The 26496-nt window shown below is 35.7% G+C and overlaps 4 protein-coding genes and 1 non-coding gene across 10 annotated transcripts; 3 read left to right on the top strand and 2 right to left on the bottom strand.

The window, feature by feature from the left end:
- Positions 1-1430: 1430 nt before the first annotated feature.
- LOC105970652 (crocetin glucosyltransferase 3) lies at positions 1431-2294 on the bottom strand. Its single transcript, XR_016029311.1, has one exon. It is a non-coding gene; the product is annotated as a crocetin glucosyltransferase 3 (transcript).
- A 1344-nt stretch (positions 2295-3638) lies between these two features.
- On the top strand, positions 3639-6815 carry LOC105958080 (Peroxisomal membrane 22 kDa (Mpv17/PMP22) family protein). Of its 3 annotated transcripts, none has more exons than XM_088811941.1 (6): positions 3639-4083; positions 5257-5412; positions 5499-5631; positions 5728-5767; positions 6371-6483; positions 6602-6815. In XM_088811941.1, the coding sequence occupies exons 1-5, from the start codon at positions 3802-3804 to the stop codon at positions 6456-6458; spliced, it is 699 nt and encodes a 232-aa protein (XP_088668067.1). In that variant the 5' UTR covers positions 3639-3801; the 3' UTR covers positions 6459-6483; positions 6602-6815. The 3 variants fall into 3 exon arrangements, with proteins under 3 accessions (XP_088668067.1, XP_088668066.1, XP_012837537.2); XM_088811940.1 differs by having other exon boundaries at positions 6595-6815; XM_012982083.2 differs by having other exon boundaries at positions 6585-6815.
- Positions 6816-8231: 1416 nt separating this feature from the next.
- Positions 8232-13009, top strand: LOC105958091 (ATP-dependent zinc metalloprotease FTSH 2, chloroplastic). 2 transcript variants are annotated; one of them, XM_088811842.1, is made up of 6 exons: positions 8232-8392; positions 9081-9328; positions 9750-10926; positions 11414-11727; positions 11817-12057; positions 12507-13009. In XM_088811842.1, exons 3-6 carry the CDS (start codon positions 9760-9762, stop codon positions 12843-12845), a joined length of 2061 nt encoding a protein of 686 aa, XP_088667968.1. In that variant the 5' UTR covers positions 8232-8392; positions 9081-9328; positions 9750-9759; the 3' UTR covers positions 12846-13009. The 2 variants fall into 2 exon arrangements, with proteins under 2 accessions (XP_088667968.1, XP_088667969.1); XM_088811843.1 differs by lacking the exon at positions 8232-8392 and having other exon boundaries at positions 9127-9328; positions 11817-12128; positions 12306-13009.
- Positions 13010-14028: 1019 nt separating this feature from the next.
- On the top strand, positions 14029-16280 carry LOC105958090 (pentatricopeptide (PPR) repeat protein). The gene has a single exon (XM_012982092.2). It carries the CDS (start codon positions 14101-14103, stop codon positions 16111-16113), a length of 2013 nt encoding a protein of 670 aa, XP_012837546.2. The 5' UTR covers positions 14029-14100; the 3' UTR covers positions 16114-16280.
- Positions 16281-17244: 964 nt separating this feature from the next.
- On the bottom strand, positions 17245-21906 carry LOC105958089 (putative alpha,alpha-trehalose-phosphate synthase [UDP-forming] 7). 3 transcript variants are annotated; one of them, XM_012982091.2, is made up of 4 exons: positions 21598-21906; positions 18677-20789; positions 18200-18473; positions 17245-18109 (listed from the first exon to the last, which is right to left on the bottom strand). In XM_012982091.2, the coding sequence occupies exons 2-4, from the start codon at positions 20662-20664 to the stop codon at positions 17765-17767; spliced, it is 2607 nt and encodes an 868-aa protein (XP_012837545.1). In that variant the 5' UTR covers positions 20665-20789; positions 21598-21906; the 3' UTR covers positions 17245-17764. The 3 variants fall into 3 exon arrangements, with proteins under 3 accessions (XP_012837545.1, XP_088668681.1, XP_088668680.1); XM_088812555.1 differs by lacking the exon at positions 21598-21906 and adding an exon at positions 21359-21436; XM_088812554.1 differs by lacking the exon at positions 21598-21906 and adding an exon at positions 21113-21316.
- Positions 21907-26496: the final 4590 nt, after the last annotated feature.

The raw sequence follows: 26496 nt of genomic DNA, 5'->3' as shown, positions 1-26496 counted from the left end.
GAAAGAGGGGCTAAAAAAACAAGAAAAAATTTAGGACTTGTTTTGTATATTTTGAATTTTGTGTGGACTAAATAATAATATAGATATAATATAATGTGTTTTTGGGGAGAGGGGCTACAAAGAAAAGGAAAAAAGTTAGGATTTTTTTTGTATATTTTGAATTTCAGGTGGACTAAATAGTAATATAGATATAATATAATGTGTTTTTGGGAGAGGAGCTCAGAAGAAATTTAGACAAAAAAATTAAACTTTTTTTTTTGTTCCATAGTAGAGTCGAACTCATGACCTCACCTCACAACTTGGAGATCTTTGCCACTATAGCAAATTTATTTTCATTTTTTGGGGTGGTCCACCCTTATTACCCCTAAATTGGGCCATTTTTTTTTCTACAACATGTGGCCAAATTTTTTGCAAAATTAGGACACATTTCAAAGCTATTTCACAAATACCATAATGCGTCATTTATAATGACGCATTTTAAAATGCTGACATGTGTCAAGGTGAGATGTGGGGCATTTTGTATTTTTAATATAAAAAATTGAAGTAAAAAATTTTAAATCTGTGGGCCCGCGGGTTAAAACACTTCGGATGGATTGTAGGTTTGTGGTTGGTGGGGGTTTTGTGGGAAGGAGTTGGTGGGTCCCAGCAACCTTTTTAGATTTTTATATTAATTTTATTATTATTATTATTATTATTATTATTATTATTATTATTATTATTATTATTAAGTAGAAAAAAATATCTTTAAAATTTCGAAAACTTCTTGAATCTTGTGAAAAAATCGAAAATAATATATTGTTTCGGATTTTTTAAATTATTTTGTAATTTCAAAAATTCGAATAAGGGTTTAAATTTTAAAGCATATATTATTATTTTTTCTTTTCAAAATTGAAAAAGTTTTCAAAATGTTTTGGAATTTCAGAATAGATGATCAAATTCTAAATTAGGGCTTAAAATAAAATAAAAATTGTAATTACGTATTCAAAAATTACTTAACACAAAAAAAAAATTGTTTACTTAATTATTTTTTTCTTAGTTATCCAAAATAAATTAAAAATGAAAAAAAGGGAAAAACAACATACGAACAAAGGAAATAAGTATAAATTATTAATTAATATACAAATGTGGCTGGGCCCACCAACCCCTTCTATAAAACCCACCCACCCACCCACCCAACCCAACCATCCGAATTGTTTTAAGCCGCGGGGCCCACAGATTTAAAAAATTTTACTTCATTTTTTTATATTAAAAATACAAAATGGCCCACATCTCACCTTGACACATGTCAGCATTTTAAAAAGCGTCATTATAAATGACGCATTATGGTATTTGTGAAATAGCTTTGAAATGTGTCCTAATTTTGCAAAAAATTGGGCCACATGTTGTAGAAAAAAAAATGGCCCCCCCTAAATTATAGCCATTGACTAAGTTGCCCCATTGTGGCCTCTTCCCCCAACAAACCCACGTCACATTCTCACTCTTATCTCTTCTCTCTCTCTATCTTTCTCCTCTTTCTCTCACACACACAAACACACACCTTCGGTGTTGCACAACCAGCCGAAGGAATTCATGGAGTTTTCGATCTGTGGCTGGAAGAATCTGGACCAGGAATCTGTTCCGTCTGCAGCTCTGAGAAAAGAGTGGAGCTGAGTTATATGGAACACGCATGAATCGGGGAATCCAGGGAGGTTGAACTCGTCGTCGGCAGTACGGCGGTGGTGGGGGAGGTGCTGCCATAGGGATACGTATGCGGCGGTGCCGTTTTGATCGGCGGTGATGTTCTGAATTAGGGCACGGAACGGTGGTTCGAGGGAGGTTGAGGAGTGGAAGAGGTTAACGACTAGGTTTAAGGGGAGGGATTCTGTGTTCTCGGCGTTTGGCGGGAGGCCGTGGTCGGAAGTGTTGAGCGGGAGCTCGAATAAGTGGATGCCGGAGCTTGGTGTAGGGTTTTTGGCTACGACGGCGGCGAGGTGGCGGACGTTGAGTGGAGTGGTGGCGATGGTGATTGTGAAGCCGAATCGGCGGTGGATTTGGTTGGCTAGTGCTAGGAATGGGATTAGGTGGCCTTGCGCCATGAACGACAGCATCACTATGTGCTGGTGGTGCTGCTCTTCTCTGTCCGCCATTTTTGCTCTGTGTTTTTTCTTTGTTCTCTATGTTCAGTTGTCGATTACGGCTTATCGACTATGTTCAATAGTCGATTAAGGCTTAATCGACTATGTTCAGTAGTCGATTAAGGTTAACCGACTCTAGTTGTTATTTATTTTTTATTTTTTTTGATTTTTTGTTTTATTGATTCCAATGTATAAATCAATTAGACTGATTGTATTTTTTTTAAATATAATTGAATTTTTTTTTTTAATTGTGATTTGTTATTTTTAGTAGTTAAATTTTTAATCGACTATCCATTAATGAACCTGATAGAGAAAAAAATTAAAACAATAAAAAAAAAATTTAAAAACAAAATTAGAAACAAAAAAAAAGTTACAAAAATAAAGAATTTCCTTAATCGACTATGAAGCATAGTCGTTTTAAGACTAATCGACTATGCTTCATAGTCGATTAAAAAAATGGAAAAAAAAAAATCGCTGGAGCGCGTGCCCAGCTGTGATGAGGTGGCGGGGCGGGGGTAAAGCTGGGAAACACAATGGCTGAATTGGATCATGGGCTTTTCTCAAATGGTCTAAAATATTTTGGGCCTATCCCCATTAAAAAAAATAATGAGGGGTTATGTCAAAGAGCCCCTTATTTATAATATCAAGATTAAATTGTGAATTTTGTTGTTGGTTTAGATTAATTTTGGGGTAAAAAGACAGTATATGATTACATATAACTATACAGTCACATGATACTGTAGTCATATAGTCAATTTAGTACAGTAAATTTATCAAAAAAAATAAAAAAAATAAAAATATTAAAAATTAAAAAATTAAAAAAAAAAATTAAAAAAAATTAAAAAAATTAAAAAATTAAAAAAATAAAAAAAAAATTAAAAACAAATTAAAAAAATTAAAAAAATTAAAAAAAAAATTAAAAAATTAAAAAAATTGAAAAAATTAAAAAAAATTTAAAATTTTAAAAAATTTAAAAAAATTAAAAAAATTTAAAAAATTTAAAAAATTAAAAAATACAAAATACGATATATATAAAAAATAATAATAAAATAAGAATTTATATTTTTTATTAAAATAATGTATAAAAATGATAAATGCATGCCCAAAATGCTAAATGCGGTTCAACATTATGCTGAATGTAGGGGCGGAAATACTGAATGCAGTTGGGCGAAAATTGCACTTAAGGGCACAATAGTACTTTTGCATCTCCAGGGATGTATGTCAAAGAAAGAATTTTAGGGGTGGACTTATCGCTATATATTTTCCATTCTAGGGGTGTATATCAAATGGACCCATTTAAATAAATAGAGAAAATGGTATTTTTAGTGAAGAAGTTGAGTGAAATATATAAATAAATACAGAAAATAGTATTCTCAGAATACTAAATATAATACAAAATTAAAAAAGTAAAATATTAAAAAACCTGGATTGCACCCGATTGAGCCGGTCCAACCGTTACCCGAATGCTTAGCCGGTTTTGTGTAGGGTCCAGTTTTAAAAACATTGCAATTAATCAACAAACGGGGTATTAAATATTTTCAAAATAAAAATAAAAATTTAAACATGCTTGCAACGTGGATTTATTATTTTTTCCAAAACCAGAAACAAAACCACATGGTACCAAATTGTTTCAAATTAAGCAAAGGCTAAAAAAATATCTCGCCGGATTTCTTTTGTGTCGGCGAAAATGGGGTCACTCGGCGCGAGTGGAAACGGTGGGCTATGGGGGTTAGGTCCATTTCACAACAACATTCACAGAAGGCGTGACAAGAAGAGGAACAAAGACTCCAATCCGTCGAGCTCTAAGAACGCCGCCGCCGGCGAATCTTCTACCGCCGCCTCCTACCGTTTCCCGCTCAAGCAAGCCGCTACCGCCGCCTCCCTTGTTTTAACCGGCGACACCATCGCCCAGCTCCGTCAGAGATGGCTCAAAAACAAAGACTCTGTCCGCCATTCTCAAGATCTCAAGGTAAAACACTCTTTCTCTCTCTTTCTCTGTTTGTGTGGTTCCTTGTGTTTACATTTGGGTTTTTAATTATTCAATTGAAGCTGAGAATTTTTAATTTTGAATGTTTTTTTTTATTATTATTATATTGTTGGCTATTATGAATAGTGAGAATGTTACATACATTTTCTAGTGTATATGAACTGGTATTATAACCCCCGTTTAATACATAAATTTCTCGAATTCGACTGGAAATTTATGTCTGCCCTTGGTTACATCGTTATCTACTTTCACGTGCGTCCGATTAGCTTGCTAGATTTTGTTTTATCGTCACGGGATCGACTTGGCTAGAAGTTTACATCATTTGTACTAACACGAGAAGTTTAATGAATAACGATACTACGAGAGTAGAAATGTAAATAAATATAGCCGAACAAGAAACAAAACAAAATTCTATGTTGTCTTAATTTTGGTGCTATGTCAATCATGTTATACCATTTTTTTTTTTTTGAGAATTTTAAACTAATCCCTAAGGCCCCGTTTGGTTGCCAAGATAAGTCATGATTAACTAAATAGTTGGACTTAATTTGATGTTTGGTATCCTCAATAAATTACCGGGTCGACCCGCCAAAATTATATAATCATGGCTTATCTTGGCTTATCTTGCCTTCTAATGAGTTTTTTTTGTTGGACGTTTCAAGCTTCAATAAAATAATTGGGTTTCATTAGATTATTTAATCTTAGCTTGGCTAATCTTATCTTGCCAACCAAACCTGGCCTAAATTAATAACTGTCACATAGATATGGCCTCGTTTGGTTGGGGAGATTAGCCATGATTAACTAAATAATATGACTTTGTTTGATGTTTGGTATCCCTAATAACCTGCCGGGTCGACCTGCAAATATTATGTTATCATGCCTTATCTTGCATTTTAGGCATGTGTTTTATTGGATCTTCCAAGGTCCAATAATACAATTGGATTTCATTAGATTAGTTAGTTTTATCTTAGCTAATCTTATCTATGCAACCAAACGAGGCATTATATAAAGAAAATAGTTGCTGATGTTAGACCTTGTTTTACGTTGGATTTATATTTTGTAATTAGCTTGATTCTATCTCTAAACTACCCAAGAAGATTAAATTCAGGGCCCTATGGATAAAATAAATAAAATAATAAAAATAAATCCTCGTGGTAGGATATTGCAAGCTCGCTTTTGTGCGAACATGATTGGATGAGAGCGCTTCGGATGATGTCATACGGATTATTGCTGTACGGACCTGGTTCGTATGCATGGTACCAATACCTCGATCATTGCATGCCTAAGCAAAATGCTCAGAATCTCGTGACCAAGGTAATATATATTATTACGAGGCTCGTGTTTTTTTTTTTTATAAGTTTTGAATGAATTTTTGGGACTCGTGTATATTTTTTTTGCAGGTAGTGTTAAATCAAATTGTACTAGGCCCGGCTGTAATAGGTATTATTTTTGCATGGAACAATCTATGGCAAGGGAAACTTTCCGAGCTTCCTAATAAATACAAAAACGATGCTCTGCCGACACTATTGACTGGTAAAATCGATTCAATTTGGTTCCGTTTGAGTTAGTATTTTTTTTACTTTTGATGTGAATTGGATTATATATTATTTACTGTTTAATTCGGTGCAGGGTTTCGATTCTGGATTCCAGTCAGCATACTGAACTTTGGGTATGTTACTCTTCTCTTGTGTGCTCCCAAAAGTATGACAAAACAAGTGTTTGTTCTTCGTGAAATGTTTTCACCGACCTCGATTCCCGAGTTTGCTAACTGTAGTTTAATCATAGCTTTGCTGATTTTGCTAATCTTGATTTAATCATGGCTTTCAATTTTGAAAATACATAGGCACTTGGGAAAATGCAAGACGAGTATTTTTTTTTCTACTTCTCGTTTTTTTAGTCACGTTCTTGAGAAATTCAACATATAAAAATGCTAGATATTCAGCACGAAGAGGATTCTCAATAGAAATTTCTTCTTGAGATATGCATTTTAGCTTTTTAACATTTTAGATAAGATAATGGGCTAAGGGCTCGTTTGGTTGTCTAGATAAGAGTAGCCAAAATAAGATTAAATAATCTAATGAAAACTCAATTATTTTATCGGACCTCAGAACGTTCAACAAAAAAGCTCCTTAAAAGGCAAGATAAGCCATGATAATATAATATTTGCGGGTCGACCCGGCAAATTATTGGGATACCGAAACAAAGTCCAATTATTTAATTAATAATAGCTAATCTCCCCAACCGAACGCGGCCTAAAAGTGTTAAATTACAGGTTGGTCCCTCTTCAAGCACGTGTAGCTTTCATGTCAATGAGTTCTATATTCTGGAACTTTTACCTGTCCTCGACCATGAGCAGATGATCTCAATGAAAAGTTTAAGCATCAGGTAATTTTTTTTTTTAAGTTATCTCCATCTCATTTTACGCAACGTTGTCGTCTTTTTTACGCTTTTGCCCCTTCCCTTGATTCCGACTTTCTTTTCACTAGGGATTTGAAGTAACCAGCGTCTGGAAAACTGGCAAACTGGGCAGGATTACAGGCACCATTATATTGAGGCTTCTTCTCTACAAATACATTTTAAGTACGTGTAGACTTCAATTTGTTTATTTTCGAAACCATCTCGAGGCTGTGCTTCTGATTATACTGATTTTTTTAAAGAGGTGGCTTTTATTTAGACTAAATTACTCATAAATGAAAAGTAAAACCCGTTTGAATGCATCGCATTTTGCATTGTTCGTCGTTCGTTTGCTTTGGTGGTTATCGATTATGGAATGATTGCCGGATTCTATTGCTTAAAGAATGTAAGGTGAGTTTGTATAATTTTTATGAAGTACTTGTAAAAAAATTATTTGACTGAAGTTGTATTGCATAAGATACCTGTTGGTGCAACCAAAGTTTGATTAAGATGGAAATTGTGTGCAAATTGATGATTTGGAAACCACTTTTCAGTCTACTGTGAAAAACACAATTTGAATAAGGGGGGTTTGCAATATTTTTCAAATACGAGGGGTGTTTATGTAATTATATCTAACCTCAGGGGAGGACAATGTAATTTACTCACTATTTGGTCAAGGTTATCAAAATACGATCCTGATATAATCTAGTTGTTAATAAAGCAAACAGGGAAGATAATTGTAATTTACCCTAATAAAATATTTACTTATTACAACTTCACTACACTGTTGAATTTTTAGGTTGATGCGATTCCAATCTCGAAAAATAAAGAATCTAAAAGTTGTACATTTTTTTCAAGGTTTTCTAGTGCAACCAAATTAGTAGGTCGATTGGAAGTCGGATGAGAAATATGGCCAAAATGTTAATCATTGTCAAAATTGTAATTAGATTATGATTTTGGGATCTTACTAAACTATTCAAATTTGACGAAGACGAAATTCAAATATTGGAATACAAAAAACGAGAAACTTATAGCAATATTTGTTGTTTTATTCAATTCGACTTGAATCAATGTTCGAGTAAGAGTGGAAATTGTGCAGGATTTGAGAGTTTACATCAAAACTTTTCAGACGCCCGTAAAGTTTGGATTCGAGACCAACTCTATTTGAAGAGAAACGATGGCACAGTCAATGCACGCGACTTTTGCTTGCCATTTACGTCATATTTTGGTCACCCATAGGCCATAACTATTTAGGTCCACGTAAATTTGTTTTTGTTTTTTGTGTTTCGAAAGTTTTAGAACAGAATAATAATATATTTAGAAAACTCGGATTGCAGTTCCACAACTTAGGTTCCTCTCAGAATTCCGAGTGCTACTAAAATTAGTTGTTAACGTATTTAGTGTGTGCGTTCAAGTGTGTTTATGTATTTGTATGATTATTTTTGTGTGTGTATTGCTATGTTTTTTCGTGTAACAGTTTACAAAATATACTAGACATAAACAATGCGTCTTCTTACTCTTCTTCACTCCACCATTATTTTTTTTTTCCGATACTTAATTTCGAACACCCTAGGAAAAATCCTGAATTCGCTACTCTGCATCGTCTAAAATATCCTACTGAAAATTTGACTAGTATATGAGACTAGGCAAAAGGGATTTACGAACAAAAACCCCTTAAAAATAAAATAAGAATAGAATTTTGACCTGAATTCAAAGGATTGGTAGCCATAAATTCATTTACGGCTCCAAACATACTACATCGTATCGAACTCTTCACACTCCTTTATCAAACTCAAATGACGTTTACAACTTTAAATTCACACAAAAACTCACACGCACAAATGCAAGTTCTCCACATAAATTAAAAAAGGATGAAAAATAAGAATAGAAAAGAAGAAAGGTAAATTTACGGAAAACCCCCCTAAACTTAGATTAATTATAAAAACCACCTCCACCTATTAGTAATTATCAAAAACCCCCTGATGTTTGTTTCCGTCTTACACCAACCACTTACAATGGCTATGTTTGTTAGTGTTTTCAAATTCTTTTCACACTTTCCGCAAAATGAAAATTATCTTTATACACTATTTTCAAAAACTTTCCCCAAAACAAATTCAAATATTTCTCTCTCTAACAAACATGATTTGACCGCTACAATGAAAATTGTCTTCACTAAAATACAAAATCAAATCACTTTATCTTTTAAATTCTTCTTCCAAAATACATTTTCCCAACACCTTTCAAACATGATTTGACTTGCTACAGCACAAATTATCTCCTCTCAAAACACAAACAAACTTATATTAATTTTTCAAATTCTTCTCCCAAAACATCTTTCTCCAAAATAAAATGGAAATGGAAGCTCAAAAGCTTACCAAACATAGCCAATGTGACTTGTCTCGGATTTTCTTTTATCACATGGAATAAACTTTACACAATTTCAGATATGTTCTGACCTATTTAACATAATGTATAATAGATTGTACACATTTTCTGTTAAAAAAAACTCGATCAACAGTTTATCAAATGGGGATTTTAGTTATTACGGATAGGTGGAGTTTATGGGTTTCCATAATTTACCCAAAAAGAAAATGAAATGAAAACCAATTTAAATTAACTAATAAAAAAAATAATAATAAAGAAATGCCCAAAAATTGAAATAGAAGAGAGGACAAACAGACCTAGGACAAAGGAAATGAAAGGGTAGACCAATCAGTTACAGAAAACATGCCACGTACGATGTATCTAAACCACATCCATTCCCTCTAAATCACCCCTTCTCCTCAATCAACCCCCCATTATCAATCAGTTCTCCAGAATCATCTCTGTATTCCAAGTAAGTCTTTTCTTTTTCTTGCTGTTAGAAATTCCAACACTTCTTTTTTTTTAATGCGCACAGTTCTTTTTAATTGGGTTGTGTTGCTTAAATTTATTTGATTATATGATTTTTTTCTTTGGTGAATTTGACTAAAATCTGTTGTTTCTTTTAAATTGAAATATCAATTGATATGTTAATCAACTGGGTTCACGTATTTTCTTCCCGTAATTGAAATAGCAGTAATTGATTTCGAGTTACGACCCTAGTAGAAATTTTTCGCATTTTTGTTGTGTTGTAATGTAATTCAAGCAAGGATTGTTGGCCGATGAATGAATATTCCCTCTTAATTTACTGATAAGATTGTGTTATTTTACTTGAATTGAATTTTAATTTGTGTGAGTTCGTTACTGAAGTCTATGTGTTTGCTATAATGCCGCAGAGAAGAAAACATGGCGGCTTCATCAGCATGTGTAGTGGTAGTGGGGAACAACATTCCTAGCAGCGAAATCCGAGGCAGACAATTCATCCAAACATCGCCACGCCTTCCGTCATTGAACAAATCATCCAAAACAGTTAAAGTAAGAGCATCTCTCGAGCAAAGCTCAACCGAAGGAAGAAGAGGCTTCCTCAAATTATTGGCTGCACCTGCCGCCCTTATACTATCCAACGGCAAAGCAGCACTCGCAGCGGATGAACAAGATGTTTCCAATTCAAGAATGTCGTATTCAAGATTCTTGGAGTACCTCGATAAGGACAGGGTTAAAAAAGTCGATCTATTCGAAAACGGCACAATCGCAATCGTCGAAGCCGTTTCACCTGAATTGGGAAACCGTGTGCAGAGAGTGCGCGTGCAGCTACCCGGTCTAAGCCAAGAGCTTCTTCAAAAGTTTCGTGAGAAAAACATCGACTTTGCCGCACACAATGCTCAAGAAGATTCCGGATCTGTATTATTCAACTTAATCGGAAATTTGGCATTCCCTATGCTTCTTATCGGCGGTCTTTTCCTACTCTCGAGAAGGTCGCCAGGTGGCATGGGCGGGCCAGGTGGGCCCGGTTTCCCGTTAGGTATCGGCCAGTCGAAGGCGAAGTTCCAAATGGAGCCCAACACCGGAGTGACGTTCGATGACGTGGCGGGTGTGGACGAGGCGAAGCAGGATTTCATGGAGGTGGTTGAGTTCTTGAAGAAGCCGGAGAGGTTCACAGCTGTGGGTGCACGTATACCGAAGGGGGTGCTTCTGATTGGCCCCCCAGGTACCGGAAAGACCCTTTTGGCTAAAGCTATTGCGGGCGAAGCTGGTGTTCCATTTTTCTCGATTTCCGGTTCGGAGTTTGTTGAGATGTTTGTCGGAGTCGGTGCTTCGAGGGTTCGTGATCTTTTCAAGAAGGCAAAGGAGAATGCTCCGTGTATTGTGTTTGTGGATGAAATTGATGCCGTGGGGAGGCAGAGAGGGACTGGTATTGGTGGTGGAAACGACGAAAGGGAGCAGACGTTGAACCAGCTCTTAACTGAGATGGATGGCTTTGAAGGGAACACGGGTATTATCGTAATTGCAGCTACTAACCGAGCGGACATTCTTGATTCTGCTTTGTTGAGGCCTGGAAGATTCGATAGACAGGTAAAATTAAATAAGCACTTAATACCAACTTAACTCAAATCACTAACTTCTGCGTATCAATAAGCTTTTGCGTAATAGCACCATACGTCATGTCTAGCTGATTATGAGCTATTTTTTCGGCTCATAATCAGTTTTCTAATGTTTGCATCACTAGCTTTTGATTATGCTTCTCTAGAAATAAGCTGTGCTTTGAGCCGTAATCCGAGAAGCCCTCTTGGAGCTGCTTCTCCAATTTAAAAGCACTTGTGTAATTAATTAGTAAATGACTTTGACATTTTTATCCTTATTCAAATTTCACTCATTAGGACAATATAGACATTTCACCAAAATAAAGTTTAATTGCAAACACACCAACTTCTAACTTAGGTGCTTAAAGTTGATTTTTCTTGTTAATTTGCGAAGACCCCCAAACTTTTTTAAATAAGTACTGATTTCAAGCTTAAGAAGTTATTTTTTATTGCATATTTGAATTTTTTTTTTATTGCAGGTAAGTGTTGATGTACCGGATGTTCGTGGAAGAACAGAGATTCTAAAGGTGCACGCGAGCAATAAAAAGTTCGAGACAGGCGTATCACTCGAAGTAGTAGCTATGAGGACACCTGGCTTTAGTGGGGCCGATCTTGCTAATCTGTTGAACGAGGCTGCTATCCTTGCTGGCAGACGAGCCAAGACTGCAATCTCCTCCAAAGAAATCGATGACTCGATCGATAGGATAGTTGCCGGAATGGAAGGAACTGTTATGACTGACGGCAAGAGCAAAAGTCTCGTGGCGTACCATGAAGTGGGCCACGCCATTTGTGGGTAAGCGTATATTATATTGTAGTTAAATGAATTTATTTACGGGGGGAGATTTATTTATTTAATACTATGTTGTGACGTTGTGCATGCAGAACTCTGACGCCAGGTCACGATGCGGTACAAAAGGTGACGTTAATTCCACGTGGTCAAGCACGTGGTTTGACCTGGTTCATACCTGCGGACGATCCGACGTTGATATCGAAGCAGCAACTTTTTGCGAGAATTGTCGGTGGTCTAGGTGGCAGAGCTGCGGAGGAGATTATTTTCGGAGAGTCGGAGGTTACAACCGGTGCTACTGGTGATTTACAACAGATCACTGGTTTGGCCAAACAGGTATATTTTATTATGGGGAAAATACAGTTTTCAGCCCTCAAGTTTCCACCGATTTCATATTTGGTCCCCATGTTAAAAAAAAACACATTTAGTCCCTCATGTTTCAAAAATTCAACACTTTTAGTCATTTCCGTCAATTTTCCGTTAAAACTACGGAATCAAGTGTGTATCCGTCACTGCCTTAACTGACAGACTAACGGTAAAGTAACGGAAATGACTAAAAGTGTTCAAAATTATTGAAACACGAGGGACTAAATTTGTTTTTGTTTTTTGGTGAACACGAGTGAGCAAATGTGAAATTGATGCAAAGTTGAGGGATGTAACTGTAATTTTCCCATTTTATTATCTTCAGCCTTCGTTCATTTCGCTACAATGATAAATTTATGAATTTGATTTTTATTTATTTTTTTGTTATTTTCTTATCGACCAATTGTTAATGTGTGGTGCAGATGGTGGTTACTTTCGGCATGTCCGACATCGGTCCGTGGTCACTGATGGACTCGGCCGGTCAAGGTGGTGATGTCATCATGAGAATGATGGCACGTAATTCAATGTCGGAAAAGCTAGCCGAAGATATCGACTCTGCAGTGAAGAAGCTCTCGGACAGTGCATATGAGATTGCTTTGACCCACATTAGAAACAACCGTGAAGCAATCGATAAGATTGTTGAAGTACTTATCGAGAAGGAGACAATGTCCGGAGATGAATTCCGAGCTATTCTGTCTGAATTTGTTGAGATTCCAGTTGAAAATAGAGTTGCTCCGACACCCACTGCAGTTGCCGTGTAATGACACACTTGGAAATTCGGCTTCTATTTATTATCAAATTTATCATATGTATAAAACTACTGCCGTGTTTTCCTTTGTGCCGATTCTCGGTCCCACAAGTATAGGTTCGCCTCTTGCGTGTATAATATAAACATCGGTATAGTGAATATCACTTCTTGCAATCATCGTAATTGTCGGTTTTACGGATTGAGGTAGTTTTACTAAATAGAGGGACTTAACTTTACTAAACTAACTTAACTGAGTTAAAGAAACTTTATCGAGCTTTATTGAACTGATATAGTTACTCAACTGAGTCTCTCAATTTCTTTTTTAATTTAATTTAATTCTTTTAATTACTTTACCTAATTTTTTGCTTATTTCACTAAATTTTTTTATTTTTTTTTATCAAGGTTGAATCTTACTTCACTGCTGTAACCTTACTAAATAGATGTTCTGCATAATTGTTTTATAGTTTCACATTATTTTTACTAATTAAAGTGATGTTATAGATTACTCAGATGTTTGCTCTTTCTTCTTCAAGGATCGGGGTCATTGGTTAATTGATGATATTGAGGTTAAATTAGGATTAGATAAATTTTAGAGTTTTTCATTCAGTAAGTTTTGAAATAATGCAATGGTCATATTCTTATTGCAATTTTCTCAAAGAAAATCTCAAATTCAGCCTTAATTCAACTGTTGACCATTACTTGTTCACGGTCAAACAGAAGGAGGAGGGAACTTAATATGTTAAAATGTGACAACATTAGAGTATATTTTGTTGATTACGATAAATGGAAAACTAAAAGTAAAAAAACATGCAAACATGGGAGTCCAAAACTTTAATTATCCATCTATCCACTAAAAAATTATTTAGGTAATATCCCTACTCTCTTCCTTGCGACGAGAGCTTTGATTTGGTTGGTAGAATCTCTCGTTTTGATTGTTGTATCTGGTGTTTTGAGGGAGAAGAAATTGTTAGAGTAGATGACCAACAAGCAAACTTGTGGCTGTGGTCTTTCCATTTATTCTTGTAATAAAAGTTTTACAAAAAAAATTGTAAGGATATTTTTGTAAAAAAAGAAATGTATATGTTTGTTTTCATAGAGAAATATTTTCTTCACCTCAAACGAAAATCAATTTAGGAACTTAAAAAAATAAAAAAGGATAAAAAAAAAATAAAAAAAGAAGGAAAATAAAGCAATCTTTCTCAACAATCCGACACCTATTATGAATTACGAGTGTGAGAACTTAAAATGACAACAATTTATTTGCGTTCATGAGGAAGGCATGTTCAAAAGCTCGTTTTCCCTTTCTCATTTCCCTCCAAACTAAATATACATGCTCCTCCTTCTCCGCCGCCGCCGCCGCCGCCACCTCAACAGATTCGTTCATCGCCTTGTGTACCAAAGGCAGCCTCAAGCAAGCCTTCACTACCCACCACTCGCTTATTTTGTCCGACCCATCTCTCTTCTCCCACCTCCTCAAAGCATGCATCGAACGCCGCTCTCTTTCGCTGGCCCAACAGCTCCACTGCATCATCCTCACCGCCGGCTGGTCAAATCTCAAGTTCGTATCAAACCACCTGGTGAACGCTTATTCCAAATTAGGCCATATGGGTGCAGCTCTGGAGGTGTTCGATAAAATGTCTGACAGAAATGTCATGTCCCATAATATCTTGATTGGTGGATACATTCAAAACGGCCAATTGGGTGCTGCAATCGAGGTTTTTAAGAAAATGGGTTGTAGGAATTCGGCCACCTGGAATGCAATCATCACGGGTTTGATCGTGTCCGAGTTTAATGAGGATGCATTGAGAATGTTTGCAAAAATGCACGCAGATGGATTTTCACCGGACGCTTACACACTCGGTAGTGTGTTGAGAGGCTGTGCAGGATTGAAAGACTTGACCAAGGGAAAACAAGTTCACGGCTACGTGATGCGAACGGGTCTAAAATTTGATTTGGTCGTAGGAAACTCGGTGGCACACATGTATATGAATTGCGGTTGTTTGAGCGACGGTGAAAGAATAATTCTTTCGATGCCAGTTCACAATATCGTTTCTTGTAATACACTTATTGCTGGGCGAGTGCAGAATGGGTGCCCCACGGGTGCATTGGATCATTACCGCGTGATGAAAGTATCCGGGATTCGGCCCGACAAAATAACTTTTGTGAGTGTAATCACTTCTTGTTCTGAGCTATCGACCCTCGGGCAAGGTCAGCAGATTCATGCGGAGGTTGTAAGAGCAGGGGCAACTTCAGTTGCCTCTGTTATTAGTTCACTAATTAGTATGTATTCGCGTTGCGGATGCTTAGACGATGCAGTGAAAGTCTTTGAGGAAAGGGCAGTATCGGAAGATGATGTTGTATTGTGGAGTTCGATGATTTCTGCTTATGGGTTCCATGGAAAAGGAGACCAGGCAATCGAGCTATTTAACAAAATGGAGATTGATGGATTTAAGCCGAACGAAGTCACTTTCTTGAGCTTACTCTATTCGTGTAGTCACTGTGGATTAAAAGATGAAGGGCTCGAATTTTTCGATTTGATGGTGAAAAAGTACGGATTAAAGCCTCAGGTGAAACACTATACGTGTGTGGTTGATCTCCTAGGGAGAACAGGTCGTTTGGAAGAAGCAGAACGTTTTATCACATCCATGCCCATTAAACCCGATACAATTACATGGAAGACTTTGCTATCGGCTTGTAAAACACATAAAAACGTGGAAATGGCTCAAAGGATAGCCGAGGAAATTTTGAGAATCGACCCTCGAGATTCGGCTTCTTACGTGCTCCTTTCGAACACGCAAGCCTCTGCTAAAAGATGGGATGAGGTTTCGGAAGTTCGGAAAACAATGAGGAAAATGATGGTGAAGAAAGAGCCTGGAATAAGCTGGTTCGAATTGAAGAACCGGGTTTACCATTTTACGATGGGGGATAATAAATCGAACCCGCAGTCGGAGGAAATTGATATATATTTGAAAGAACTGATGAATGAAGTGAGATTGTGTGGGTATGTGACGGATACGGGCGCTTCGTTGCATGATATGGATATGGAGGAGAAGGAATATAACTTGGTGCATCATAGTGAGAAATTGGCTGTTGCGTTTGCTCTGATGAATACGCCGGACGGTGTCCCGATTAGGATTATGAAGAATTTGCGTATCTGCGACGATTGTCATGTTGCTATGAAGTGTATTTCCGTGGTGAGAAATCGAGAAATTGTTGTGAGGGATTCGAGTAGGTTTCATCATTTCAAGAATGGGAAGTGTTCGTGTGGAGATTACTGGTGATCTGAGTCGGTGCTAATCGAATTACTAATCTGAGTATACACTGCGATTTTGCTGAATTGTACAATTGGTTTTGCTTGGTATACTGTTTTTCTTTTTTTAATTTAATGTAAATTAACCTTTTTTATGCATAATTATTAAAAAGGTTTTAGTTCTGTTTTGATTTTCAATTATCTTAATTTAAAGGGTAAATTACAACCCTCAACTATAAATCTTCTTACACGTCCACCTAGATCTGACCACGGTTCGGTTCGGTTCCGGTTTCGGTTCCGAACCGAAAAAATCCGGTTCCTTGTGGTTCGGTTCCTAACCGGTTCCGGTTCGGTTCCCGGTTAGAACCGGTAGAACCGCCGGTTCTTAATAATAATTTTATTTTATTTTATATATATATATATATATATATATATATATATATATATATATATATAAATACTTTAAAAAACTTAAAAAAACACTTTTGAAAATAGTTTGTTTTTGTAGGTGGAAAGTATATTTAAAAGACTTCAATTTTTTTTAAATACGTATATTTTTTTCTTAATACTTATATATATATATATATATATATATATATATATATATATATATATATATATATATATATATAGAGAGAGAGAGAGAGAGAGAGAGAGAGAGAGAGAGAGAGAGAGATATATACATACATATATTAATATATATAGATATAAATATATATATATATATATATATATATATATATATATATATATATATATATATATATATATATATATATATATATATATATAGAGAGAGAGAGAGAGAGAGAGAGAGAGTGAGATAGAAAATTATTTATTTATTTATTTTTTTTTTTTAAAACCAGTTCAAAAGGTTAGAACCGCGGTTCTAAGATGTCAGAAGATTCATACTTGAGAGGTAGATGTAATAATACAAACAGGAGGTGGTTTTCTTAATTTGACTATACCTCAGGGACTGGTTGTAACTTACCCTAATTTAAATGAACCTTTTTGGCAGATGTGAGTTTGATTCCGAACCTTGACGGGTATATCTGCAACACTACATTACATGTTTGGCTGAAAATTGGGATTTCAAAACCTAGTCATTTAAAATAAATTAAAAGGGAAAAAACAATTGCGGAATTAAACAAGAAAAATCAAGTTAAAAAGAATCTATCGACGGGGCGAAACCATCAGTCGAGAAAATTATTGAAATATCCAGCACATATTCACATTAATACAATTCGGGCAGCCACAACGGAATAACAATGAACCAAAGCAAACCTGTACAGGTAGTAGAACAACCGAGGATTTAACGAAATCACTCTCGCCCCATTTTAATAACTCTGCTTCGTCAACTGATTCATCATCCACAAACCTCAAAACCTCGTTTTAAACAATTACAGCCTCCTCATTCTTCGTCAAACTTTGTCCAGATTCAGAAAGTATATCATGGCGCCCTTCGTTTTTGCTGCACAACATGCCAAATTCCATTTTCTCCTACAGAAAAGAACACACTCCCCCCCTCCAAAGAATCTCAACTAATAAGTTCTGCAAACTCCAACCACGAAGAAACAGACTAAAAAAAAAACTAACGAAATTCAGAAAAAAAAAAAAAATTAATAAAAAAGAAGACATCATTTCCATAAAATCTAGCACCTAAAACCCTAACAACATCAAAATCAAACGAAAGAAGAAACACTTCCGAATTTTCGGGGCGAGCTATTATCATTTTCCTCATCGGACGTAACCGGAGAATCGGAAACTTCAGCGAGAGACTCGAGCATGGCTACAACTTGAGACGAGTCATCCAAATAATACTTAGCTTTGCTAGGTTTTTGGCCAACGGTACACCCAAACACTTCAGTGTTGTACGAAAGAATATGCCTCGAAACTGCAGTTCCAATTAGTTCAAACATATCCTCATCCGATCTGTCATCGCCTATGCACAGCACGAAATCAGCCTGCTTCCCACTCTCCGTCATCGACGTGAAAACCTTCTCCGCTACTATACCTTTGCTAACGCCCTACACATTAAACAACAACACATTTTTTTCACCATCAAGAAAACATAATTTCCAACATTTAAAAAAAAAATAAAAAAAATTATATGGTACCTGAGGCTTGACTTCTACGATGAACTGGCCGCTCTTGACAGCGACGGGTTCGTTTGCTAAAACACTCTCTAAATGGTCCAACATTTCCTTAGCCTGAGAAAAACCGAAACCAGGGTCCGCATCATTGTAATGCCAAACCAAAGCACTTTCCTTTCGTTCGATTCCAGAACCATCTGTAGCTTCGGTATATGATTTCATAACAGGCTCCGCCATTTGCATCCAACCGAATTCGCAGCTCTGCCCATACGTTTCCCATTCGTCTTGCCCCGGCGACCTACAAAATTTTAATGCAGAAAAATCAAATGGAAAATCTGCTTGTATCGTAATATCCATAGTAAAACTTGAAGTAAAAAAACTCCAACGTCTATCATTTCTTTAAGGGAAAATTCGGGAGTGCGACAGTTATCGAATTCTTTAATTCATTCATCATATTATAAAAAGATAAAAATTAGTGAGGCATTTGAACTATATATATACCTTATAAAGTATCCATGTTCGGCAGCAAGGCCAAGCTTCTTGCAAGGAAGAAACCACTTGCTCAAGCTTTCCCTCCCTCTCCCACTCACCATAAAAACCATATTTTTCCGATCCCCGCACAGACTATTCAACAGAGACATAACCTGTGCGCTCGGCGTCTTAATAATCGAATTCTGAGGCATCAAAGTGCCGTCATAATCCAACAGTATAGCCCTACTCTTCGACCTACAGTAAGCACCCACGATTTCGTCGATCGAAAGCTTTCTAAAATTAGGATCCAACGCCACAACCCGAAACCCGAAGCCCAGGCCAATACCCCAGCATCTCTTCCTAAAATGGTCGGCACAAGTCCTCTCCATATCCTGTAAGAAACTCCTCGACCAAAACGCCACATCGTGCGTGCTGACATAACGGTAGTGCTTCTCATGCCGAAGCTCCTTCTCCGACTCGGCCATTGATATAGACTCGTTCATCGCCTCGGCAGTCGACTCAACGTTCCATGGGTTGACTCGAATGGCCCCACTCAGTGAAGGAGAGCAGCCGATGAATTCGGACACAACCAGCATGCTCTTTTTAGGTCCGCACAATTCCGAACCTCTTTCCGCACCAGATACTCCTTGCCTGCATATAATATATTCGTAAGGTGTCAAGTTCATCCCATCCCTGACAGCTGTCACCACGACACATTCGGCGATGCTGTAGTACGCCATTCTCTCGCTGATTGATATCGGACGGTGGATATAGACTATAGGCTCGTATCCAGGTTTGCCGAGTTCTTTATTAATTCTCTTGCAGCTCTCTTCGATTTCGGACTGTATTTCCTCCAAATCGATTCCTTTCCCTCTTGCAGGATTCGCAATCTGCACAAGCACGGCCTTTCCTTGCCAATTTCGGTGCTGTTTCAGCATGTGCTCCATAGCTAAAAGCTTCAGGTTTATACCTTTGAATACGTCCATGTCATCGACCCCAAGCAAGACTGTCTTGCCTTCAAACTGTCGCTTTAGCTCCTCAACTTTCAGCTCCTTATCGGTTTGTCGAATCACCGACTCGATATGGCCCATATGTATTCCAACCGGCATAATCTTTATCCCGACTGTTCTTCCATAATACTCCAGCCCTATGTATCCCCTTTTTGACTGATACTCTAAGCCCAACATTCGACTGCAACACGAGAGGAAATGGCGAGCGTAATCGAACGTGTGGAAACCAATGAGGTCGGAGTTGAGTAGGGCTTTGAGGATTTCTTCTCTGACAGGGAGCGATCGGTATATCTCGGACGAAGGAAACGGACTGTGAAGAAAAAACCCCATCCTCAGACGTACGAAACGCCTCCTCAAGAATGTGGGCAGAACCATCAGATGATAATCATGAATCCAGACAAAATCGTCCTCGGGGTTAAGCACCTCGATAACTTTCTGCGAGAACATTTTATTTGCAGACACGTACGCTTCCCACATGGAACGGTCGAATCTACCGCCGTGGTCGGCCGAAAACGGCAGCATGTAATGAAAGAGCGGCCACAACTGTTTCTTGCAAAAGCCATGGTAATATTTCGCCAAGAGATTAGGAGGCAAAAAGGCGGGAACGCATTTAAATTTCTCCAAAAGATGATTGGCTACATCATCTTGTTCGATTGGATCAACATCGACGGGTAATGACCCGACGTAGAGTACCTCCATATCCTCCGGCAAACCAACCTTAACCCACAAAAGCAAAGAATCCTCGTTCCAACTGAAAACCCAACCCTTATTGTCCGGCCTTCGTTTCGCTTTCAACGGCAGAAGGTTTGCAACAATTATCATTCGATCACCGGCTATTGAAGACGGGTTTTCGGATGTTACACTATTATCTTGTTCATCGTCCATCTCGACAATATTTCCGGGGACTGTCATCACCCTCGGAAAACGCTTTCGCTCCTTTTCTCTACCCATTACTGGGAAATTCCCAGATGCTAACTCCAAAAGATTCGTATACGATCTCGACATCATCTTCGCTAAATTTCTGTGTAACTCTACTCAATGAGTAAAATTTAATTTTTTTTTTTCTTCCCCAAAATCCACACGATCCCTAATCCCAAATCTTTCACTTCAAATTTTTTTTTTTGTTCAGTCACCTGCAATAGATGGCCATTTATTACAGAAGATAACCATAAACATAGAACCGGATCCAATCCAATAATTTAAAAATCTTGATTCGGATCAAAGAACGCAAAATGCCGTGATGACAATTGACAACAGAAACCCAAAAATTCAAATTCAATCAGAAAGAAATTGATGCGCAGAAACACCCAAGAGGAAGAACTCACAAGCCGAGCTCATCATAGAAAATGAAAAATTTCCCAAAAAATCAAAACGCAAAATTCTACGGAAACCCTAGTATTCACACAATTTCAATCTGACGACAAAGGGGAAACAGAAATTGGGGATTGAAGCTCACCACTTCGATTTAATGGAGATAGAGAGAGAAAGAGTGAAACTTGAGCCAAGAATTGAGAACGGGATTCTAATCTAGGGTTTCATAAACGCAATTTTGTGTAAATAAGTGATGAATCGACGATCGCCTACAAGAAGTCATGGATATGAATATTCAATCAAAGAGGATAAATAAATAAATTATTATCATTATAATATTAATAATAATTAATAAAATTGTTTTTATTATGTGAATTGGATAAAATAATACCTGTCTGAAAACAAAAACGTGCCATCAAATAAAAGAATCACTAAACTCACCCCAAGTGGTTCACATATCACAACTCACAACCCAATTTTTTACTCATGCTCACAAACTAATTAATTAGTACACCAATTTTTATTTTATTTTTGCCACTTAAAAGCATAAAAAAAATATACATAAATCCAATGATGGTAAAATGTTAAAGAGTATAATTTTTATGTAATGCGAAGAAATTGGCGACTTACTCGATCGTAAAACGAAATTCTCTTGCCCCGTGCGTCCTGAAAAGTATGATTTTGAATTTTCGATACTGTTTTCAAATGTTCTGAAACACTGCTATAAGAACTAGCGAAAACACAGTTGTAGTGGGTACAAGGGATAACGATGTAATAAATTTATTACTTAATAGACGCTCTAGATACTATCGACGGACACGCGTATTGCATTAAACGTATCATTAATTGATTATAGCCTTAAAAAAAAATCATTAATTGATTATTTGTCGATTCAAAACAGAGAAAATACAGACAATAAAATACTATTTTCTGAAACACTATTATAAGAAACAGTGAAAACACAGTTGTAACGGGTAAAAGGATAGCGATGTAATAAATTCATTATTCAATGGACGCTCTGGATATTATCAACGGACACGCGCAATTGCATTAAAAGTATCATTAATTAATTATCTATCGATTCAAAACAGCGAAAATACAGATAATAAAATACATGCGAATTTAGTAATAAAAAAATGACTATTATTTATAATATTTTGAAATTTTAATATTTTATAGTAGCATAAGAATAATGTATTGAAAACATTAATGTATTTAATTAGAGTATAACAATATATTAGAATAAATTCAATACTATATAAAAAAAAAATGAACTATTTGTTGATACAAAACAAAGGGAATACTATAACTATAATACCATTTAAGAAGAGATTGCTACATTATCTAGAAAAATAACCAGAACTTTTTATTTGTATTATATATATATATATATATATATATATATATATATATATATATATATATATATATATATATACTATGAAATGATATTTTTTTTGTTGCAAGTATTTTAGGCTCACATTTAATTTTTTTGGATGGGGGTGGGGGCAGGTGAGATTATCATTGTTCATAAAAAGAAAGAGGATAAGGTTTTTAGCCAGCCGACTTTGGAATAGAATCCAGCTGGCAGTATGCTGTGTATGAGCACGTGCCGGGCCCGTGACCACTGGGGAAGTGACACGTGTATCTCTTCACTGGGGCTTATGAAAGCGCGTCAACCAAGTGTCACATGGGCCGTCCTTTTGGGATCCGATTTCGGCCCATATGTTTTGCGGGTAGTAACCTTGGATTCAAATTTATTTATTTTATTTTTATTTTTTTTATTTTTAAAAGATGACTATCTGTTGTTCTCGATTCCCCTTCTGGTGTCTCGTACTCATGACCAAATAGTCATTGGTGCTTACAAACAGGCTACCCTAAATTCAAATTAAGAAACATGGGTTCTAAACTTCTAATTAACGAGTTACATGCACGGTTTTGACGTGGCATATTTTTGGCCGAAATACAATTTGTTATGTTGTATTATATCCAAGTTTGTAAAAGGCGGGAATTGGGTTGGAGACGGTTAGTCACGCTTCACGATTTGCAGCAGAGATAAATCAAAAATAAATCGATTTTTCAAATTTAATGTAGCATATTTCTAGATATTATTTTGTAAATACTCAAAACATATATAAAAAGATATTTAAACATGATTATACCCCAATCATTTATATATCCTAATCACATAGTATAATTTCAATAATAATAAGTTTATAATATAATAAAAAGGGTAAATTACAAACACCCCCTGAGGTATGGTCAAATTACAAAAACACCCCTCTTGTTTGGATAATTACAACCACCCCCTCAACTCCTCAAATTTAGTGAAATCTTCGAGATTATATGGAATATTATCACTTTTGTACCCGTTTTATCTCATTCAAACTCTACATTATGAAGCAAGATGCTCATAATATGTGATTTTTAGCTTGTATATATCAATTTTTGGTGCATCAGAAACAGTACTTTTACACAAAACGAGTACAAACTAGAGCACATTTCACGGAATCTAGATGATTATGTTGAATTTGGCACCATAAGCGTGGAGGTGTACGAAAAAATCATAGTTGAGGAGGGTAGATGTAATTATCCAAACAAGAGGGGGGTTTTTGTAGTTTGACCATACCTCAGGGAGGTGTTTGTAATTTACCCTAATAAAAATTCTTACAAACTACAAATAAACGAAAATGTTCTTCATTTAAAAATTATGCTTGAATATTGTAAAGCATATAACATTAGGTTCTTTAAAAATAACAATTAACATAAACAAAACAAAGCATAAACTCATTTTTTTATTAAAAGCCCAACTTTTTTTAGGCGACTAATTCAGAAAAAAAAAACTTACCGATTTCTTGACCAGCCTCGAATACGTGACCGCCTCAGACCGTCCCATACACCAGAACCAATTATTCAAATGTGTGGCTGCAGTGGTGAACCGTGTGAGCCAAAGATTATAACCGTGTAAATTTGTGACACTCTTCATGATTGCCTCTTTGAGGATTATATTGCAGAAATTTCTGTAATGGAATTAAATCTGTTACAAGTTCGTTTTGATCTCTAAGTTGAAAAAAATGAAAAAATGAAAAATATAGATACTTAAATTTTCTCATTGGTTAAATGATTGAAGAGATGATTTCCTAGGTGGAGGCATCTGAAATATTTACTAATTGAAAGAGAAAATCAAAAAGTATTGAAAGAAATCAAAGAAAACAATCTTGCAATTGACCGTTGGTGACCTACAAGCTACAATCACTACACAATAGTTGGACTGGGCATGAATCGGATCGGGTGATTCTCGGTCAATTACATATCCGTCCCGATCCCTGATTTTGCTGAAAATTAAAAACTAGGGCAAATTACCAAAACCCCCCTGAGGTAAGCCTAAATAACGAAAATCCCCCCCATGTTTTCATAATTACGAAAACCCCCCTGAGGTATGCAGACGTCTTACAAATCGCTCTAACGGTGTTAGACTCGATAGAATCTTTTTGATTCTCCCGAATATTCCTCCGATAATACCAATTTTGCCCTTGTACACGAAATTAACCTTAGGGGGGTAATTGTAAGCATTTTATTTAATGAGGGGTCATTATGAATGTACAAAATACTTATTTTTCTTAAATTAAACCCAAATATAATCAATCATTATGAATTTACAATGTATTTTTATTGGATTAAAAAAAATCAATGAATGAGATTTCAAAATTTAATTATTTTTTATATATAAAATTAAATATTTTACAATTCGAGAAATACAACCATGCATCATTCAAGCTAAAAGCATAAATCCGTATGAATACTCCTCTGGATAAATAAAATCAATTAAAATATATAAATAAAAAAAATAAAAAATTATAATATCAAATTATCAATACAAATTACAAAGTAATAAATAAATTTATAAAAGCAATAAATCATCAACTGAAAGGGATGTCAGGGGGGATTTTCGTTATTTAGGCTTACCTCAGGGGGGTTTTGGTAATTTGCCCTTTATTTTTTACATATTTAACAGAAGGATATAATAGACATTTCACGTTTTCGGTTAAAAAAATTCGGTCAACCGTTAGTCAAGGGGGGTTTTCGTAATTACGAGAACATGGGGGGATTTTCGTTATTTAGGCTTACCTCAGGGGGGTTTTGGTAATTTGCCCTAAAAACTATTACCGGCCCGATCATTATGGGTCGGGTAATGGTTGGCAACCGACATTGTCGGGTAAACTAGGGGTGAGCAAGTCGGACCTATCAACCCGCTACACCCGTCAAACCCGTGAAAAACCGCCCCGTTGGGATCAGACGGATAGATCCATTTATAGGATTGGGTCCTAATTAAATGGTGAAGAACCGAGCGTTTGGGCCTAAGACGGGTTCAATTTTTTTTAATACCCGTGAAACCCGTCACGCCCCACCATACAAAACGACGTCGTTTTGTTTACATTAATATTATTAATTTATTATACTATATAGTATAATAAATTAATAATATTAATGAATAAATAAAGTATCTCTAGTGTATCAAATACATAAATAAACTAAAAAATAATTGTGGAAGAAATAGCTATAAAGATTATGAAAATCTCTAGGAAAATGTAGGAAAAAAAACATATATATACAACCAGGGGCGGAACCAGGATTTTTTGGTAGGGGGGGCCGAAAACTTTAGAGAGTTAATAATAATATGGCGAGGGTTCAGGGGCAATGCCCACGAATTTTTTTAGGGATATTTATGAAAAAAACCAACACAAATAAGTAATGCGTAATAGATACTGTTGTCAAAACAATATTCATAAACTTATGTAAAATAAATTGTAATATAGTATACATTTAGTTGAATAAGTAAAAGTGTTTTAAAAAAATAAAATCTTGAAATGCATAGAAATTCGATTGATTGAAAACTTTAAACTTTGAGAAGAAAGATAAAAATACTTTTTTTTTTATGTTATATTATTTTTTTATCATAAGCTTTAATAGAGATTAGGGATTGATATTGTTAAAAATATTTTATAGGATAAATTATAATAGAAAGTTAACCACCTTAAAAGGTGGAAATAATGATTTATTTTTTAATGTCCATATATAAATATTTGTAAATAAAAAAATTAATATATAATAGTAGATAATATACCAACCAATTACTAATTATATTCATTCAATATTAATAAGCATTAGTATTATATATATATATATATATATATATATATATATATATATATATATATATATATATTAGTAGTAAAAAGATAAAAGAATTCTGGGGGCCCAACAGCGCCCCCCGGCCCATATAAGCTCCGCCCATGTATACAACGGTCAACACACGGCAGAAAAAAAAAAGGGAAAGAAAATGGTGTTGAATGGAGCTGAATAGCGTTGGTTATGCTTGAAAATGCTGTATTTATTTATTTAAATTTTGTCTTTAAGTTCTGAATTAGTTATTTTTAGTTTTATATTAATTTCTTGATATTTACATTATTATGTTTGGTTTCAATTTAAAATTTTAGGTTATTCTTTTTAGTTTCTAATTATTCTCTC

Source organism: Erythranthe guttata, chromosome 13, assembly GCF_056151865.1.
Source record: "Erythranthe guttata isolate IM_541 chromosome 13, IM_541, whole genome shotgun sequence".
Lineage (NCBI taxonomy): Eukaryota > Viridiplantae > Streptophyta > Magnoliopsida > Lamiales > Phrymaceae > Erythranthe > Erythranthe guttata.
Note: the sequence above shows the minus strand (reverse complement) of the source record. Positions and strands in the feature narration are given on the sequence as shown.

Bases quoted from the DNA above. Each gene is read 5' to 3' on its own strand.
- LOC105958080 (XM_088811941.1), top strand. From the start codon at position 3,802: ATGGGGTCACTCGGCGCGAGTGGAAACGGTGGGCTATGGGGGTTAGGT. The intron at 4,084-5,256 runs GTAAAACACTCT...TCCTCGTGGTAG, and splicing joins GCCATTCTCAAGATCTCAAG to GATATTGCAAGCTCGCTTTT. The intron at 5,768-6,370 runs GTATGTTACTCT...GTTAAATTACAG, and splicing joins GTCAGCATACTGAACTTTGG to GTTGGTCCCTCTTCAAGCAC.
- LOC105958091 (XM_088811842.1), top strand. From the start codon at position 9,760: ATGGCGGCTTCATCAGCATGTGTAGTGGTAGTGGGGAACAACATTCCT. The intron at 10,927-11,413 runs GTAAAATTAAAT...TTTTTATTGCAG, and splicing joins CTGGAAGATTCGATAGACAG to GTAAGTGTTGATGTACCGGA. The intron at 11,728-11,816 runs GTAAGCGTATAT...TTGTGCATGCAG, and splicing joins GTGGGCCACGCCATTTGTGG to AACTCTGACGCCAGGTCACG.
- LOC105958089 (XM_012982091.2), bottom strand. From the start codon at position 20,664: ATGATGTCGAGATCGTATACGAATCTTTTGGAGTTAGCATCTGGGAAT. The intron at 18,474-18,676 runs GTATATATATAG...AAAATTTTGTAG, and splicing joins GAACATGGATACTTTATAAG to GTCGCCGGGGCAAGACGAAT. The intron at 18,110-18,199 runs GTACCATATAAT...TTTAATGTGTAG, and splicing joins TCGTAGAAGTCAAGCCTCAG to GGCGTTAGCAAAGGTATAGT.
- LOC105958090 (XM_012982092.2), top strand. From the start codon at position 14,101: ATGAGGAAGGCATGTTCAAAAGCTCGTTTTCCCTTTCTCATTTCCCTC.